We start from the raw sequence: 15,993 nt of genomic DNA, 5'->3' as shown, positions 1-15,993 counted from the left end.
TTCCTTGGAATTTTGGGTTCAAATTTTCACAGTTTGTTTCTCACATCTTCCAGGTGTAGAAAAATGTAGGTTTGCAACGGGCAAACCAAAGTTATCATGCCACAGAAGCACTCGCGGCCAGCGCCTCGCAGGCAGTCCGCAACGCCGGCTGTCATCGTACATCGTCCCCAAGCGTGGGAAAATGGCACATGCGCCAGCGTGGGACTCGCAGCCTTGCTGGCAGAGAACAGCAGCGAGACCTTTCTATGCAAACAAATTTGTTTGAGCACCTTGGCTTGCAATATCAGCAGTGTTGTGCGAATTTTCTAGCTAGCCTATCATGAGTCGTTTTCAAACAGCAGCACCAGGAGATCCGCGAGCTAATCCGCTCCTCCATCCGAGAAGGCATTTCCGGGGACGACTCTGGCGAGCCGGATGCTGATATCGCCTGCGCACAAGACCTGAACTCGGCAGGTACTACTGAGGTAGGCTTGACTCTGACGTGCCTGTACATGCACCTCCACCACATGCCCACACCCGTCCCCTGTGTGTTGCACATGTGGCCGAGAGAGTGGTGGAGAAAGTGCTGCGAGGGGAGTTCGTAGATTTAGCACTCCTCCTCAGGCTCCTGCGCCCCTCAGCAGTGCCCGCTGAACCCTCAGCCAAACGTTTCAGGCTCGAGAACGACTCGGATGGGTCAGTAGTGCTGGCCCCAGCATAGCAGAAACAGCGAGAGTCGAGTATAGACAGTGGCCTGGGCCGAAGCGTGGGCAGTGTTGTCCATCATTGTAGGCATGCAACGCACACACTACCTGAACAAACTGTTGGTAGACCAGCATCACGTCCTAAGGGTGCTAAGCATTCTACCCTCAGCAAGAATCTTAGATCAGCTTTTGACTACCCTGATGTTGTGGATGCTCACCTGCGGCAAGAGGGCATGTCTTGGTGTCATGCCAAATAAATCGGGTGGGCATCGCTTGATCATGCATCTTTCAGCCCCGGAAGCTGGTCCGACCCGTGCGCATGCGCTAGTCGTGTCTCTTGCACTGTCATTGCTGTTTTGACTCTGGAGCATGCAACTTGCGGAACATTTGTTCCCACACACTTTCCTTCCCACCCTCCCACCCGCTACCTCAACTCACGTTTCTGGCGCACACATGACATTGTATTTCTCGCTCAACATGTTTCGGTTGCATAATTATGGCATCGGGCGTGTTCTTTATCTCTTGCCAATATGTGCTTGCCATGCCTACATGATGCCAAATCGCCATTGGGGTTATACACCCGGTTTTTTCCCTCACTACTGCGTCCGTCGGCGCGAGGGTTTTTTCCCGGCTGGCTCGGTCCAGGAAAATTAATCTGACGGTCCCAAGTGGTTCTGCATCATGGCCTATTCCTGTTATCCGCATGCACATCTTTCCCATTTGAGACACACTCTGTTCTCAGTGCTTGCTTTCATGCCTCACTCGTGCTTCGGTTCACATCTGGCTGCGGCCAACTACCCTTCAATTTGTGTGTTGTCGCTATTGCTGTCTATAATCTGTGTGTACCAGTATATATGTGGCGCGAGAATGTATTCTTACAATCCATGAGAATATATGCTCTCAACTGTCATGCATACCTTTATATTTAGCATTAGGTGGCTCTACTCAGAGTCATTGGCGGCTCCATGCGGAGTCATTTGCCGGCTCCATGCGGAGTCATTTGCTCCATGCGGAGTCATTTGCCAGCTCAGCTCTAGCGGTCCCGAGCAGAGCTATCATACTAGTTGCTCGAATCGGCGCTCCCATGGAATGGCATTCCCCTATTCAGAGACATCAGTTGGTCCAAGTCCCCCAGCCTTCAGCTCTTCACTGACACGCCTGGCGTCGGTTTCGGAGGGCTTTACAACACAGCACGGTTCTATGGCACATGGTCAGCAGACCAGTCGGATGGCCTATTTCGCAGCATTATCTGGCGGGAACTCGACCCAATTGCCATTGCGCTCTCTTTATGGGGAGAACAACGGGTGCATCATGCTGCCCAACGCCAACAAACAGACTACTTCAATAGAGCACATCATCTCCGTCAGACGCTACTGATAAAGGCCGGCGACCTAATTAGGGACTCAGTAGCCCCAAGTTCTGCCCGCACATACCCGCCAGGGTCTGGGGCGTATCTGAAGCTGTGTACACAACTGGGATGCCAGCCGAGTACGCCGTCGGTAAATGACTTACTTGCATTCATCACCCACTGCGTACCCGGTCACAGATCTAGCGCAACCATCCGAGTATATGTATCCGCCGTGAGGTATTACCTCCTCTGCCATGGCGGGCCGTCACACACAACTCAGCACGATAGAGTTACAGCAGCCCTGAAGGGAGCGGAGCGTCAGCAATGGCAGCACCGCCAGCAAGCAGCACCGACACAATGTCAACGCCAGGCTATCACCCAATCAGACCTGCAGCAGCTCTTGACCGTGATCCAGCGCTCCCACTACTGCGAATCGGACAGGTGCATGCTCTGGGCCACCTTCATGACAGCCTTTGCGGGATTGCTCATAGTGAGCGAGGATACTGCCGCCTCTCCCCGCTCCGCTTCGAATGGCCGCACTCTGACCCTGGGTCAAGTCTCACTCACTGGGACTCAGATCAGCATACGACTCGGGATAACGAAGACCTCCCAACGTGGCACTGGGGGCAAGTCATCTTGCAGCCATGGTCCGGCAGCCAGCTCTGCCCTGTCCAAGCAATGCACAAGTACCACGCTATCCGCCACGCAACGCCAACGACGTCACCGCTGTTCATATTCCGAAGTGGGCAATATTTCACAGTCAAAGATGTGAACTACTGGATGACGAGAGCCCTAGATCCGGGTGTTAGCAGTCACTCCCTCAGGATTGGCGGGGCTACTGCAATGGCCGGAAGGAATGCCTCAGCTTGGCAGCTCCAGAAGGCCGGCCACTGGGCTAGTGACATGTACAAAACGTACCTCCGGGTGCCGGCTGGCCTGCCTACTGGCCAGCAATGAGCCGGCTACACTGCCATGTGAGCATGCGCGTGCTGCTGGGCACTGTTTTTGTATCAATCCTGCCCAAAATACTCTAAGCACTCTGCACCCCCTTATGTGAGAATATGACCTCTCAGCAGCTTGCCCGATTAAGGATCTCTGCTCCAGCCTGGACCACATACTCAAACTCTTTAACGCATTGTGTTGCGCACTGTCACTGCTAAGCCTATCTGCATGCATGTAGCACAGCGTTTACTCAACCGCGGAAAGAAAGCAAGAAAGAAAATATGGCTAAGAGCAGTGTGTATAGCGGGGTTGCCACTAACCACTGACTCTTCTTGGGGAAGCAAGCAAAGCCCCTCAGCTGAATTCATTTTGGAACAATTCTCTGCATGAGCTTTCAAGCACTGGCGGCACGCGCTGCCCAGCAGCAGGACCACATGGTCCCAGCAGGACCAGCTGGTCCCAGCATAGACACATTGCGTCCAGCAGCCGGGCCAATTGGCCCCAGCATACAGCAGGACCGTCCGGTCCCAGCAGTCATTTGACTACCTGCGCACAGCCGTGCCCCACATGGGCACAGCAGCATTAGTTAGGACCACATGGTCCCAGCATAGACACATTGTGTCCAGCAGCCGGGCCAATTGGCCCCAGCATACAGCAGGACCGTCCGGTCCCAGCAGTCATTTGACTACCTGCGCACAGCCGTGCCCCACATGGGCACAGCAGCATTAGTTAGGACCACATGGTCCCAGCATAGACACATTGTGTCCAGCAGCCGGGCCAATTGGCCCCAGCATACAGCAGGACCGTCCGGTCCCAGCAGTCATTTGACTACCTGCGCACAGCCGTGCCCCACATGGGCACAGCAGCATTAGTTAGGACCACATGGTCCCAGCATAGACACATTGTGTCCAGCAGCCGGGCCAATTGGCCCCAGCATACAGCAGGACCGTCCGGTCCCAGCAGTCATTTGACCAGCAGTCATTTGACTACCTGCGCACAGCCGTGCCCCACAAGGGCACAGCAGCATTAGTTAGGATCATTGGCCTTAATCTCTTGCACTGCCTGCCATCTACCAGCATTGTTACAGAATTTTCTACAATCCCGCTTTGCGGGGCCGCCGGGTATAAATGCATTGTTGCAAACAATTCGCTGATTACAAATTCTGTTACAAAACACTTGATATGATCCAGCCGCAGCAGCTCGGCAACCCCAACTTCCACTTGCTTGATGTGCGTGTGGGTGATAAATGTAGGTTTGCAACGGGCAAACCAAAGTTTTCATGCCACAGAAGCACTCGCGGCCAGCGCCTCGCAGGCAGTCCGCAACGCCGGCTGTCATCGTACATCGTCCCCAAGCGTGGGAAAATGGCACATGCGCCAGCGTGGGACTCGCAGCCTTGCTGGCAGAGAACAGCACGAGACCTTTCTATGCAAACAAATTTGTTTGAGCACCTTGGCGTGCAATATCAGCAGTGTTGTGCGAATTTTCTCCCGCCCACCACAACCCACTTCTAAGTTCTAGCGCCTCCAGAAAGGGGGGAAGCAAGCAAAGCCCCTCAGCTGAATTCATTTTGGAACAATTCTCTGCATGAGCTTTCAAGCACTGGCGGCACTCGCTGCCCAGCAGCAGGACCACATGGTCCCAGCAGGACCAGCTGGTCCCAGCATAGACACATTGTGTCCAGCAGCCGGGCCAATGTGCCCCAGCATACAGCAGGACCGTCCGGGCCCAGCAGTCATTTGACTACCTGCGCACAGCCGTGCCCCACATGGGCACAGCAGTATTAGTTAGGACCACATGGTCCCAGCACAGACACATTGTGTCCAGCAGCCGGGCCAATTGGCCACAGCATACAGCAGGACGGTCCGGTCCCAGCAGTCATTTGACTACCTGCGCACAGCCGATTTTAGGGTGTACTTACCCTTTAAGAGAGCATGTCTGAGAATACCAAAGTATGTGTGCAAGTGGATCTCTCCGATTTCGCTGAAAAATGGCAGGTATGTTCCCTTTAAGTTTTTTTGGACCTTAGCGGATCCAAAGGATCCACTCAATCAATCAAGATCCGGATCCAACCAAACGAACATGCCCTAAGCGAGTTCCACGTTACGTCCAACCTCATACCTGCGCTGGGAAGCTGGCCTCTCCGCGACATCTAGCCAGGAATTTCTAATCCAACACTACTCCCATCGCTGCAGAGCAAACTATACTGAGGAACGGTTTCAAATTCAAAAAAATGCGTGCAAAACCTCAGTCAGTTTGGCATCAACTGGCGCACCAGAAAATGTTGGGGTTGGAAGGAGAATCTTGTCATTTGGAGTGACAAGTGATCACCGCTACTTTTCCCTTTACACTTTGTTGTGCAGCGTAAGGAGCAGTTTTGGAGTAGAAATTGCTGACTAGACCAGCTTTCCAGAGCAGGTGTGAGTGTGTACGTATGTCAGCATGGTAGAGTGGAACAATACAAAAAATAGACTTCAAGAAAATCCAAACAGGATGATCGGGGACATTTCCTCAGTACTAGAAAAGGTGTTCTTCTATCTGCCAATATATAGTTCATGATAGTTGAAGACGTAGCTTGAGGTTTTATCATCGCTTGTATATCGGCTGTTTTCGACATTATTACTTGTTACGTCAGGGGTGCTGGCTCTAGTCTTCTTTGATGCTGGCGTGGCCAAGCGATGCTACTTCCCGGACCCCTTCTAAGGTGAGGAGGTAATGTGAGCTTGATTTAGTTTTGTTGATAGTTTATTTTGTGTACGCGCCTGTGGTGTGGTTTGGTTCTACACACATACACATACATTATGGGATTTTAGGTACGCCATTTTTCAGGGTACGCCATTTCTCAAGGGATTTTCTTAACACCTGAAAAGGAAACTTAACTGCAACATTAGAGCGAAAGAGGAGAGATCAACTTGCACATTTGTTCTGGTTTTCTCCGACATGCAGTTTCGTAATAGTTGCACCTTCTGTGTTTAAAGTACTGCTTACCCAAGCAAAGTCCTGAACAGGCCATACCACTCCTTTGCCCTGTCAGCAAAACATCGCACAAATACAAAACAACGTACTTTGATATAACGTTATGTAGAACCAAAGCTTGCACACATACATACGTACACCTGACCACACACTACACACACTCATGCATGCAGACACAAATATCCCAGGCCCGTCGCATCGACTTTAGAGGTGGGGGCGGCCATGGAAGGGGGGGGGGGGGGAGATGCGGCCTCCCCGGCAAAAAAATTTCAACAATTGAAGCCTATTGCAAGAATTTCCGGGCATTTGGTGCCATTTCAGTGGAACTATAATGAACGACCTTTTGATTCGGCAACAAACCAAGAAGATGCTACGATCGGGGACAATAATTTCTTTTTTATCCTCCCCGGGAAAATATTCAAAAATTGAAGCCAATTGCAAGCATTTTCAGGCATTTGGTGCCATTTCAGTGTAACTGCAATGAATGACTTTTTGATTCTGCAACAAACCACGATAGGGGACAGGGATTCTTCATTATTTGCCACGGTTGCACTGAGCTGCGGATATTGCGCTTTGTTGCACATAGCCAGCAATCGCATGTCATCACGAACATTCAAAATCAACATAATTTTGCGAATCGACCTTTTTTCAGCATCACTTTTCAAAGAGGACGAAGCAAAGTCGGCCGAAAGAAGCCCAGAGGAAGAAAATCACCCTCTCCACTTCGCCATCACGATACTGACATAGATACGAGACGAAACAATTAAAAAATCCAGAAGAAAACTGATCGGCCATCATCATCGACTTTGGTCTGAGAATTTTTATCACGATCAAAAATGTACAAGGAGCACTCAAAATAAGCTACAGATGTACCTTTATCACTCTCTACTCCTTTTTCAAGACACAAAAGTCGACTCTCCACTTTCAAACCAGGAACCAGACATACCAGTGGTCCTTTTCAGCTGCTCCACGAGCGCAGGAAATGCTCACCAAGGGGCTCAGAGCAGCATCCATTCCAGAAAAAGAGCTAAAATACGAGTGAGACTGCATGCCTGAGTACATGCATGAGTACATGCAGAAAATAGTCAATTTCAGCGTTTCTGCTCCAAACGGCAACTTGCTTCGACTAGCTACAAAGATTACACCAAAGGATCAAACAACCGTTTTTTTCATTTTTTTGACAGGTGGGATCCTTGTGCTTGGCCCAGCACGCCAAAAATCACACCTCGGAGGAGTACAAAAATTACAACTCCCAGATGTCCTCGATTGCTGGCCATGAGTGTGCTCCGAGAAAAATACTGGCGAAAAAGTGGGGTGGCTGTGACGGCCTTGTCACATCCATCCATGCAAAGGCATGCATACACAGAATCGATTCTGCTCCATTCATTCCGCAACCGGAATCGGATCTGCACTCAACAAACGATGTCGCGTGCATCAAACAAACGCACCCGAACCAAAACACGGCGGAAGGACTTTGGAATGTTGTCGGAATGACACCAAACAAACGCAACCTCATCTTCTCTACAGAAAAATGGAACAGATTACGTAGAGACGTCCGCTCCAGCACAACGCTGGACGTTTAAAGCTGCAGTGGTACCCCTTACACTATTGGTCACAGCCTGTGCATGTTGTATTCCTTGCTCAATACCGGCAACAGTAGCTCATGCCATGTTTGACAATGGATCAATACTATTGATCTCCAGCTGACTATCACATTTTTTCTCTTTTTTATTCCCACTTCACTACCTCCTTATTGGGAAGAAATGCCCGTTGGGATTTGCAAAATACAACAAAGTCAAAAAAAGAATTAGCCTGGTATACACCACACGGCTGGTTGACGTGGCTTTTCTGGCCAGTGAATGCTATCTCTCTCTCTTTCTCTCTCTCTCTCTCTCTCTCTCTCTCTCTCTCTCTCTCTCTCTCTCTCTCTCTCTCTCTCTCGCACACACACCCACAGATCAACGCACGCGCACACGCACACCACCCCCACCCCCCCACCCCCCCCCCCCCCTCCCCCACAAACACACATCTATATGTTGCGAAATACGATTCAATTATAATTTACGCACATTGTCGTATATGGTTCTTGTCTTGTAGAATCCAGTGTCTGATGTCATGGTCTAGTCTATAATTATGTGAGTATAGTAGGATGTGTGCCGTGTATTGTATGAGGTGCATGCAAGAGTGCGTATATTCAGAGACTGACTTGCATTAGTAGTGCTAGCTTGGTCAGAGAGCGAGGGTGATCAGTGGTGCGTCCGTGGTCTGGTTGTTTGGTCTGGGTCATGTGGTCTGTACGTTTTCGTCCCTGATTGGTCTTCGCATCATATCAATGTGTGCCCCTTTGAAGTTGAAGTACTCGACATGACTCCCAACCAGGGTACAAGCAACCCGGTGTTCTTCTTCCAAACGGGTCCAAATACCCCCCCCCCCCCCCCCCCGCCCGCAACGGGTCACTGACCCCCGCTTGACCCGGCTCTGGAGCAGACACTACCGCGGACTATGGATAGTGCATGGAACATACAGGATACAGCACGCAAGGCTGACAGCAGAGAGCCAGACCAGAACTAACAATTACCATGACAACATCACGCATATAGCGTACAGCAATCAAAAGCAAAGCGCATTCATACATGCCATTCCTACCTGATGGTGGAGCTTGTCAACCAGATCCACATTCTTTGAATTCGCTGACGACTATCTTTGCTACTGACGTATTGTCGCTCTGTCTATCCTCTCGCCTTTCTTCAACCCTCAAGTCTTCTGTAGAACTTCTTTCCAGTCGGTCTTTCTGCTCTTCTCTCTACGCTTCATCTCAACAACGTTTCTCTTCTCCATTTCTTCGTTCCTGTACTTCTCTAAACTTCTCTAGTACCGGTATCTTTCATTAGTTAGTTCTCTTCGTTTGAATGATTTTCTTCAACATGATCATGATGATCATTATCATTATGACTAGTCGACGGTGTTTTTGCACTTTGAGCTTGATTTTCTTTCATGTCTTTTTTGCCGAATGTACAGTGCGATAGCGCTAGTACTAGTAGTAGTACTAGTAGTGCGCTGTCGACATGACTATCATCCTGGTCATGTCGTGCACTACACACGTACACATGCACTACACACATGCACTGAGTCTGTCTGTCTACGTCTACAATCTAGTCGGTGCATGTGCGCACGTCACGTGCGCTGTGTGTGAATAATGCATGCAGCGCAGCTACTGTTGTAGACATGGAAATCCGGTCGCACGTCTAGCGGCCCCAGGGCGCTGGCCATGCAGCCGTGGACAAGCTGCACCCACATGCGCTGCAGCGCGCTCGTCGCATCGGATCAACATGTGCACTGCACGCAGCGGTCTGTACGCGCGCTGAGGGCGCCGGCCCCGCGTCAATCGACTGGATTTCCATGTCCGCTACAGTACATGACATACATACATGTGATTGTAGTCAGTGTAGCTAGCTAGCCATGCGCTTTCTTTGATAGTTGCTGTTTCTGTGAGACGCGTGAGGGCGAAATGCTATGCCTCCATTTTCGTAGATGATCTTGCCTCTTGGTGCGCGAGGCGCCGAGCCCATCTCCTGTCTTTTTTTTGTTCAGAGGTTTTCAGAATGGCAAGTACCGAGAGTAAATACCCCCTCCCCCCCCCCCCCCCCCACCGTGAAAAGTGCAACAAGTATTTGCTGCAGGTTGAACTGGCAAACAGCCACCGAGTCACCGACGCCCTATAAAACGGTATAGACCAGCGCCTCGCTAGCGTCTTCCCTCCTCTCCTCTCCTCTCTCATTCTGCATCTCTCACGACCATCTAGCATCTACCCATTGTCCCCTTTCCTCTCTATTATTTTTATTCTGTTTTTCTTCTTGAACTCTGTTACTCTTTCACGAATGCTTGATATTTCTGTGAGTGGGAGATCCCCTGGACAGGCCTAGAGCCTCTGGGTAATCCTTTTAAAACTTCAATAAATTGGTGTTTGTGCTTGGTGGGAAGTATACCTACACATACTACATTCCATTTATCAATGGGGCAAGGCATTTCACATTCATTTTTCATTTCTATCCAGAGACCTTTTGTCAGTCTTCTTGTTCGTCCCTTTGAGAGTAGTCTCCATTTCCGTCTTGTCAAAAATATAATGTAAAACACAAAAAATGCAACCACCATTCACTATCTCTTTCTCCTTCCCTCCTTCTCATCAACCACCACACCACACCGCTGCGCTCTCCGGCTGACCTCAATGCTGCTACTTACCCCTCTTGATCCTTCCGTCCTCATAAAATAAAAATAAAATAAACAGCCATGGGCTGGTGGTGGTGGTGGTGTGTGTGTGTGTGGGGGTGTGGGGGGGGGGGGGGTGGTACATGTAGTCCTACTGGCCCAAGTTGAACAACAAAAATGTATGACATGTACCACGACTTGTTTTTTGCTGCTACATGTACATGTTGTGGAAGAAGAAGGACATACACTGGCATTGCCACAGGGATATTCATGGCTTACAGCTTGCGCTTGCCTTACCGTCTACACACATACATATACTGATGTAGCTTTAGCTGATCGATCCTCTTCAATTTTCCCCTCCATTTAGCTCAAATTTCGTACTGCGGACGAAGGAGTGGTTTTCCGTACAGATACGGAAAAATGCTGAAGGTTATCGTTTCCAAGAATTCACTCGAATGAAGAGCCAAGGATAAATTTATAGAAAAGAAAAAAAGACCAATGAACTACAAGTTACGCTATAATGTCCACTCGTGCTTGTCTGCGTTGCATTCACCATCCCCTCCTGTTGTTTTTTCTATAACTTAGAACCTTCCAAGTTGGAAGGCTGTTGGAGCGCACATCCAAGATGTGCGAGAGCTGTTAGCCAGATAGTTGTAGAACGCCAGTACCGTCGGTCAGTGTCGTGCAATGTTATCGCATGAGCTGATTCTTTAGTAACTGGTGGTGTTAGTGGACATTATAGCGTAGCTTGCAGTTCCTTGGTCCTTTTCTTTTCTATAAAGTTATCGTTTCCGTTCCCAAAGCGAACTCACGACGGCGGCTGAACACCGGGCAACCTGATATTGTGATAACCCCCTAGCGGCTGATGCAGCGCCTAACGCCAGTAACGGTGGGTATGAGGGGATACCAATAAGTCTCACAACCACTGCAGGCACAAGTGCTGAGCCGCATGATGACTTGAACCAAGTACACTAGTAGTAGTACTCAGCAGTACATGACATTGTACTTCAATCATGCTCTTTAACCAACTCACTGTACATTTTACTTCAATCATGCTCTTTAACCAACTCACTGTACATTGTACTTCAATCATGCTCTTTAACCAACTCACTGTACAGTGCCTGTCTGATCAACATGATCAACAGCAAAGCGCATACGTACTGTCAAGAGTACATAACCCCCCAGAGTGTGCAACTCCACTAACTGGCACTATGGGTGCTGTCCCGACAGAATTTCAAGTTGACGTCATTTTGATGATGCAATGCGCACTGTACACGGATTATCAGACGAATCCGGAACCTGTGGTTGACCGAAGCCGATCGATCCTGTACAAATAGGTTGAAATTATTGCAAAGAAAAACATGTGATGCGTTGACACCCGTACACATGTTGTAAATCACTGATGCAAGGAGCATTGCGTCATAAATAATGACGTCAACTTGAAATTCTGTCGGGACAACAGGGTATGTGGGAGTTGCACACTCTGTGGGGTTATGTACTCTTGGTACTGTCGCGGACAATGAAATACAGTCGATTGACCGGGGCCGGCGCCCTCAGCGCGTAAAGAACGTCGTCGTTGCATGCAGCGCACATGTTGATACGATGCGACCAGCAGCAGCGCGTAATACTAATACTAGTAATAGTAATACCAGGGAGTCGTATAGACCCCCTGGTAATACTGCATGCCATGGCGGCATGGCCAGCAGACGTGCGACCGGATTTCCATGTCCACGACAGTACAATGTCATGTACATGATGTACTATGGTGTGGAGCAGACTGCGAGTCTGTGAGTCTGTGACAGACCCATCCCGTCGACCACTGATATCATGTACATGCATGACGGGTAGTTGTTACTGTTACAGCTACTTGTTGCCCTTTGTTGGGCAGAAGAGTCACCAGGTCACGTGGTCACGCTGACTGTTGACTACCACTACCAGTAGTAGTACTACAAAGTACTACCACTCAGTACAAGTGCTGAAAGTCACCAGGTCACGTGGTAACGCTGACTAATGTTACTACTACAACTAGAAGTATTTAAATAACCGACGAGGAGACAACAGTCGTAAAATAGCAATGAAAAATATCAATTGTGCACTCATAATCATGTATAAACAATTAAAATGAAACAATTCCAGAACGTTTTCGTGTGACCATCATCAGTGGAACATCGTCACATAGTAAGAATCACTAAAACAACCAGTTATATAGCTAGAGTAACATGAAAAGAAGCGTGAGAATGCAGCACAGCTAGCGGTTATGCATAACGCGTGTAGTGTGAACCTTTGCAGTGTATCTGAGAATGGTAGCAGTAGATGAATGTGGCAGCTGTGAGTGCGTGTGAACAAAAACTGGTGAGTGCGTATTATTTAAAAAGTGTGAGTGCTACAACATTTTCTTTTTGCTTGCATAGAACAGGGTCACGTGTGCGAATATATACAGCTTCCAACACCTGCAACTGCTTAAAGAAACGCGCGCGACAAATAACACTAAACCAGGAATCGTCAAACAACTTACGACAATCCGGACTGGACACCAAATGCTTGTAGATGGCAGACTTGCTCTTGTCGATGTCGAACTCCTCCTCGTCCGTATCACTCTCATCCTCCACTTCCCGTTCCTGCTCACCCTTACTTTCCTCCTGACCATCCTGTTCATCCCCATCATCATCCTCCATCTCCATCTCCTCATGCCATCGCTTCTTTCTCCTTGACGTGTTCACTGCTGCGCCCGTACTTTCACCTGCCACTACTGGTTCCGCCTTCTCCATTTTTCTCAGTCGTGTCTCCGCTAGTCTCTGGCTTCTCCTCAGATTCGTTTTTCCTCCATTTTCATTTCGTTCTCCTGGTGATCTTTCCGTTACCGCCATCGGGTTTGTTAATGAACGGTCGTCCGGTGGTCTCCCATGCCGTGTTGTTGTCGTCAAGAGTGACACCAGATTCGTGTGTTGCGCTACTGTTGAGTCCGGTGTTGTATCCGTTTCTGGTTGTGTTGTAATACTGACAGGCGTAGTAGTAGGCAACGGGTGTTTTCTCGGCCTCCCACGCTTTGGCCTGCCTGCCCTGGCCGCTTTTGACAACAAGGACAATGGGACGTGTTGTTTGATACGTTCGGACAAGTGTTGAAGCGTCCTGCCAACATACCGACTACCGCACTGTCGGCATTCAAAATGATAAATGAGGTGACTCAAATGATGGGTCGGCAGGACGTCCTTCAACACCGTGAACGAACGTATCGTGGTGAAGACAGTTACTACATTCACTGCATAGTACGTCTTCTGGACAATAGACTTGACAATACGACTGACCTTTGTCGACTCCGCGCCTTTCCAAGGCAGGCACAGGAAGACACGACAAGGAGCCGGGCCGATTGTCAGTTCCTTACGGGGCGCATTGTTCGTGAGTAGTTTCGCTAATAGTGATCCTGGATATCCGTTCTTAAGAAAGACAGAGCGAAGGAAATCAAGTTCTGCTTGCAGTTTACTCTCGGAGCAAATGCGTCTTGCCCTGTCAGCTAAGTTTCGGACTAGATTGGTCTTGTATTGCGAAGAGCAATATGAATCGTACATAATATACTGACCAGTGAATGTAGGCTTACGATACACCGATGTCACACCACCCTCACATGTCTTTTCCACGAGTACATCTAAAAACGACAATTTGTTGCAATCCTCGTGTTCACATGTGAAGCGTAATGCAGGGTGGACATCATTCAACTCATCTAGAAAGGCTTCACTGTCACGTCTTGTTTCGAAATAGGTAAATGAGTCGTCCACAAATCGAACGTACAACTGAGGCCACTTTATTTTGTCCATTCTCGATTCGCAATATCCAACGAAGACATTTGCCAGTATATATTCGAAGCTGTATATATTCGAAGCTGTATATATTCGCACACGTGACCCTGTTCTATGCAAGCAAAAAGAAAATGTTGTAGCACTCACACTTTTTAAATAATACGCACTCACCAGTTTTTGTTCACACGCACTCACAGCTGCCACATTCATCTACTGCTACCATTCTCAGATACACTGCAAAGGTTCACACTACACGCGTTATGCATAACCGCTAGCTGTGCTGCATTCTCACGCTTCTTTTCATGTTACTCTAGCTATATAACTGGTTGTTTTAGTGATTCTTACTATGTGACGATGTTCCACTGATGATGGTCACACGAAAACGTTCTGGAATTGTTTCATTTTAATTGTTTATACATGATTATGAGTGCACAATTGATATTTTTCATTGCTATTTTACAACTAGAAGTAGTAACATTAGTTACAAGTTGAAGTACTACTACTGAGTGCTTGAGAACGGTTTTATTCACAACACCGGTGCACCATGAAGGAATAGTAGTAGTAGTAGTAGTAGTAGTATTGACATATCCGCGGCAAGCCGCTTATGTACAACGGCATGGGAGAGGATAACGAAAAATGAAAATATATTGTTGGGGGAATCCACGCTATTATCGAATATTCAACAATGACGGGTGTGGGGTTATACCAAATTCCCATAATGTGGAAGTACGTTATTATTGTTGAAAGCACTAGGTGATCTGCACTCTACAATGTGACCTGTGCGATTATATCGTTAAATGATTGCCTGTTCCGAGCCACCAAACGAACAGTACTACTAGTACTACTACTACTAGTGCTGAAGTCACTAGGTCACCATGGTAACGCTGACTGATAACACGTACACTGAGTTTTTTTTTCCATGGCTGGGAGTGTAGATCTGATTTTTTTTTTTTTTTTAATGCAACCCAATTATTGTGGAAAGGTCACAACAATAAGAGACAAGATCAAAAGGAAAGCTTTACAATAATAATAACAATAACAATAAAACGTAGCCTGTAAAATGTAAAAAGTCACTGATAACAGTTTAATTCAATATCCATGTCCAGTATTTATAATAAAAATAATCTGCTGCAATTTATAGATTCTCACATGCGAGCAACCTACACGTACACTGAGTGTACAGATACTGAGGTTCGGTGGTTACCTCGTCAAGCGGTGACAAAACACAAAGTCGCGTCACCTGCGATTGTCGTGTTTCCAAGACCAAGGGTCACGGAATCGCAAGTTATATGTACATGTACATGTAAATCTTCGACTGGGGCTCGTGCAAGATCTCCAGGTCAACAAATAAACTCCTATAATATTATGATATTATTATAGGAGTTTCTCCTTCGCTGGCAAGCCATCCTGGAGTGTTTTCCTGCTGAATGTCACCAAACACCTGGGAGAAAAGAGTTCTGAGTTTCGCTTGCCGCTGGACAATTAAACGAGCCCCTACATGGCTACTGCCCCCCCCCCCTGCCTAACCCCCAAGTAATTAGTTGCAAGACGAACAAAGAAGTACTTGTATGTTGCCGACGAACCGAAATTAAAAAAGAAAACCAAAAAACCAAAATAAAACGTCGCCGTAGTGTAGCACCATGCAGCATTTTGGATGGTGCACCGGTGTACAGCTGTGGCCCTATAAGTAGCGATCATTATGATCACATTCAAATACACTCTAGATCTACCGTCGCTTTCTACGTGTACATGTACGTATGAAAAAAATCGATATCATCGATTGATTCAATTCAGACTACAATGTATGTACATGTGTGTACTGGCAAAGGCACGTCTAAACGTGAATTTCCATGATAGAGTGGCGTGAACAGAGTAGCAGCAGTACGAGTAGTCGTGTATGATAAATCGTGGATGGCCACCACATGTATACGGGCTGTGGTTACTATCATGATTGTCATGTCAGCGAAGATTGACAGCTACATGTACATGTAGGTACACGCACATGGCGTACGTACGCAGCTTTCCTAGGCTCAAGCAGTCAAGG

General features: G+C 48.1%; 1 protein-coding gene across 10 annotated transcripts in view; it reads right to left on the bottom strand.

The window, feature by feature from the left end:
- LOC135811945 (uncharacterized) overlaps positions 1 to 8,870 on the bottom strand; it is a 38,451-nt gene extending 29,581 nt beyond the window's left edge. For all 10 annotated transcript variants that reach the window (XM_065325224.1, XM_065325215.1, XM_065325218.1 and 7 more), the window contains exons 1-2: positions 8,596 to 8,870; positions 5,962 to 6,000 (exon numbers count right to left, since the gene is read on the bottom strand). In XM_065325224.1, coding sequence (XP_065181296.1) covers positions 5,962 to 5,986 — 25 coding nt within the window. In that variant the 5' untranslated portion in view covers positions 5,987 to 6,000; positions 8,596 to 8,870. The remainder of the gene's footprint in view (positions 1 to 5,961; positions 6,001 to 8,595) is intronic.
- Positions 8,871 to 15,993: the final 7,123 nt, after the last annotated feature.

Source organism: Sycon ciliatum, chromosome 3 (genome assembly GCF_964019385.1).
Source record: "Sycon ciliatum chromosome 3, ocSycCili1.1, whole genome shotgun sequence".
NCBI classification, from domain to species: domain Eukaryota; kingdom Metazoa; phylum Porifera; class Calcarea; order Leucosolenida; family Sycettidae; genus Sycon; species Sycon ciliatum.
Note: the sequence above shows the minus strand (reverse complement) of the source record. Positions and strands in the feature narration are given on the sequence as shown.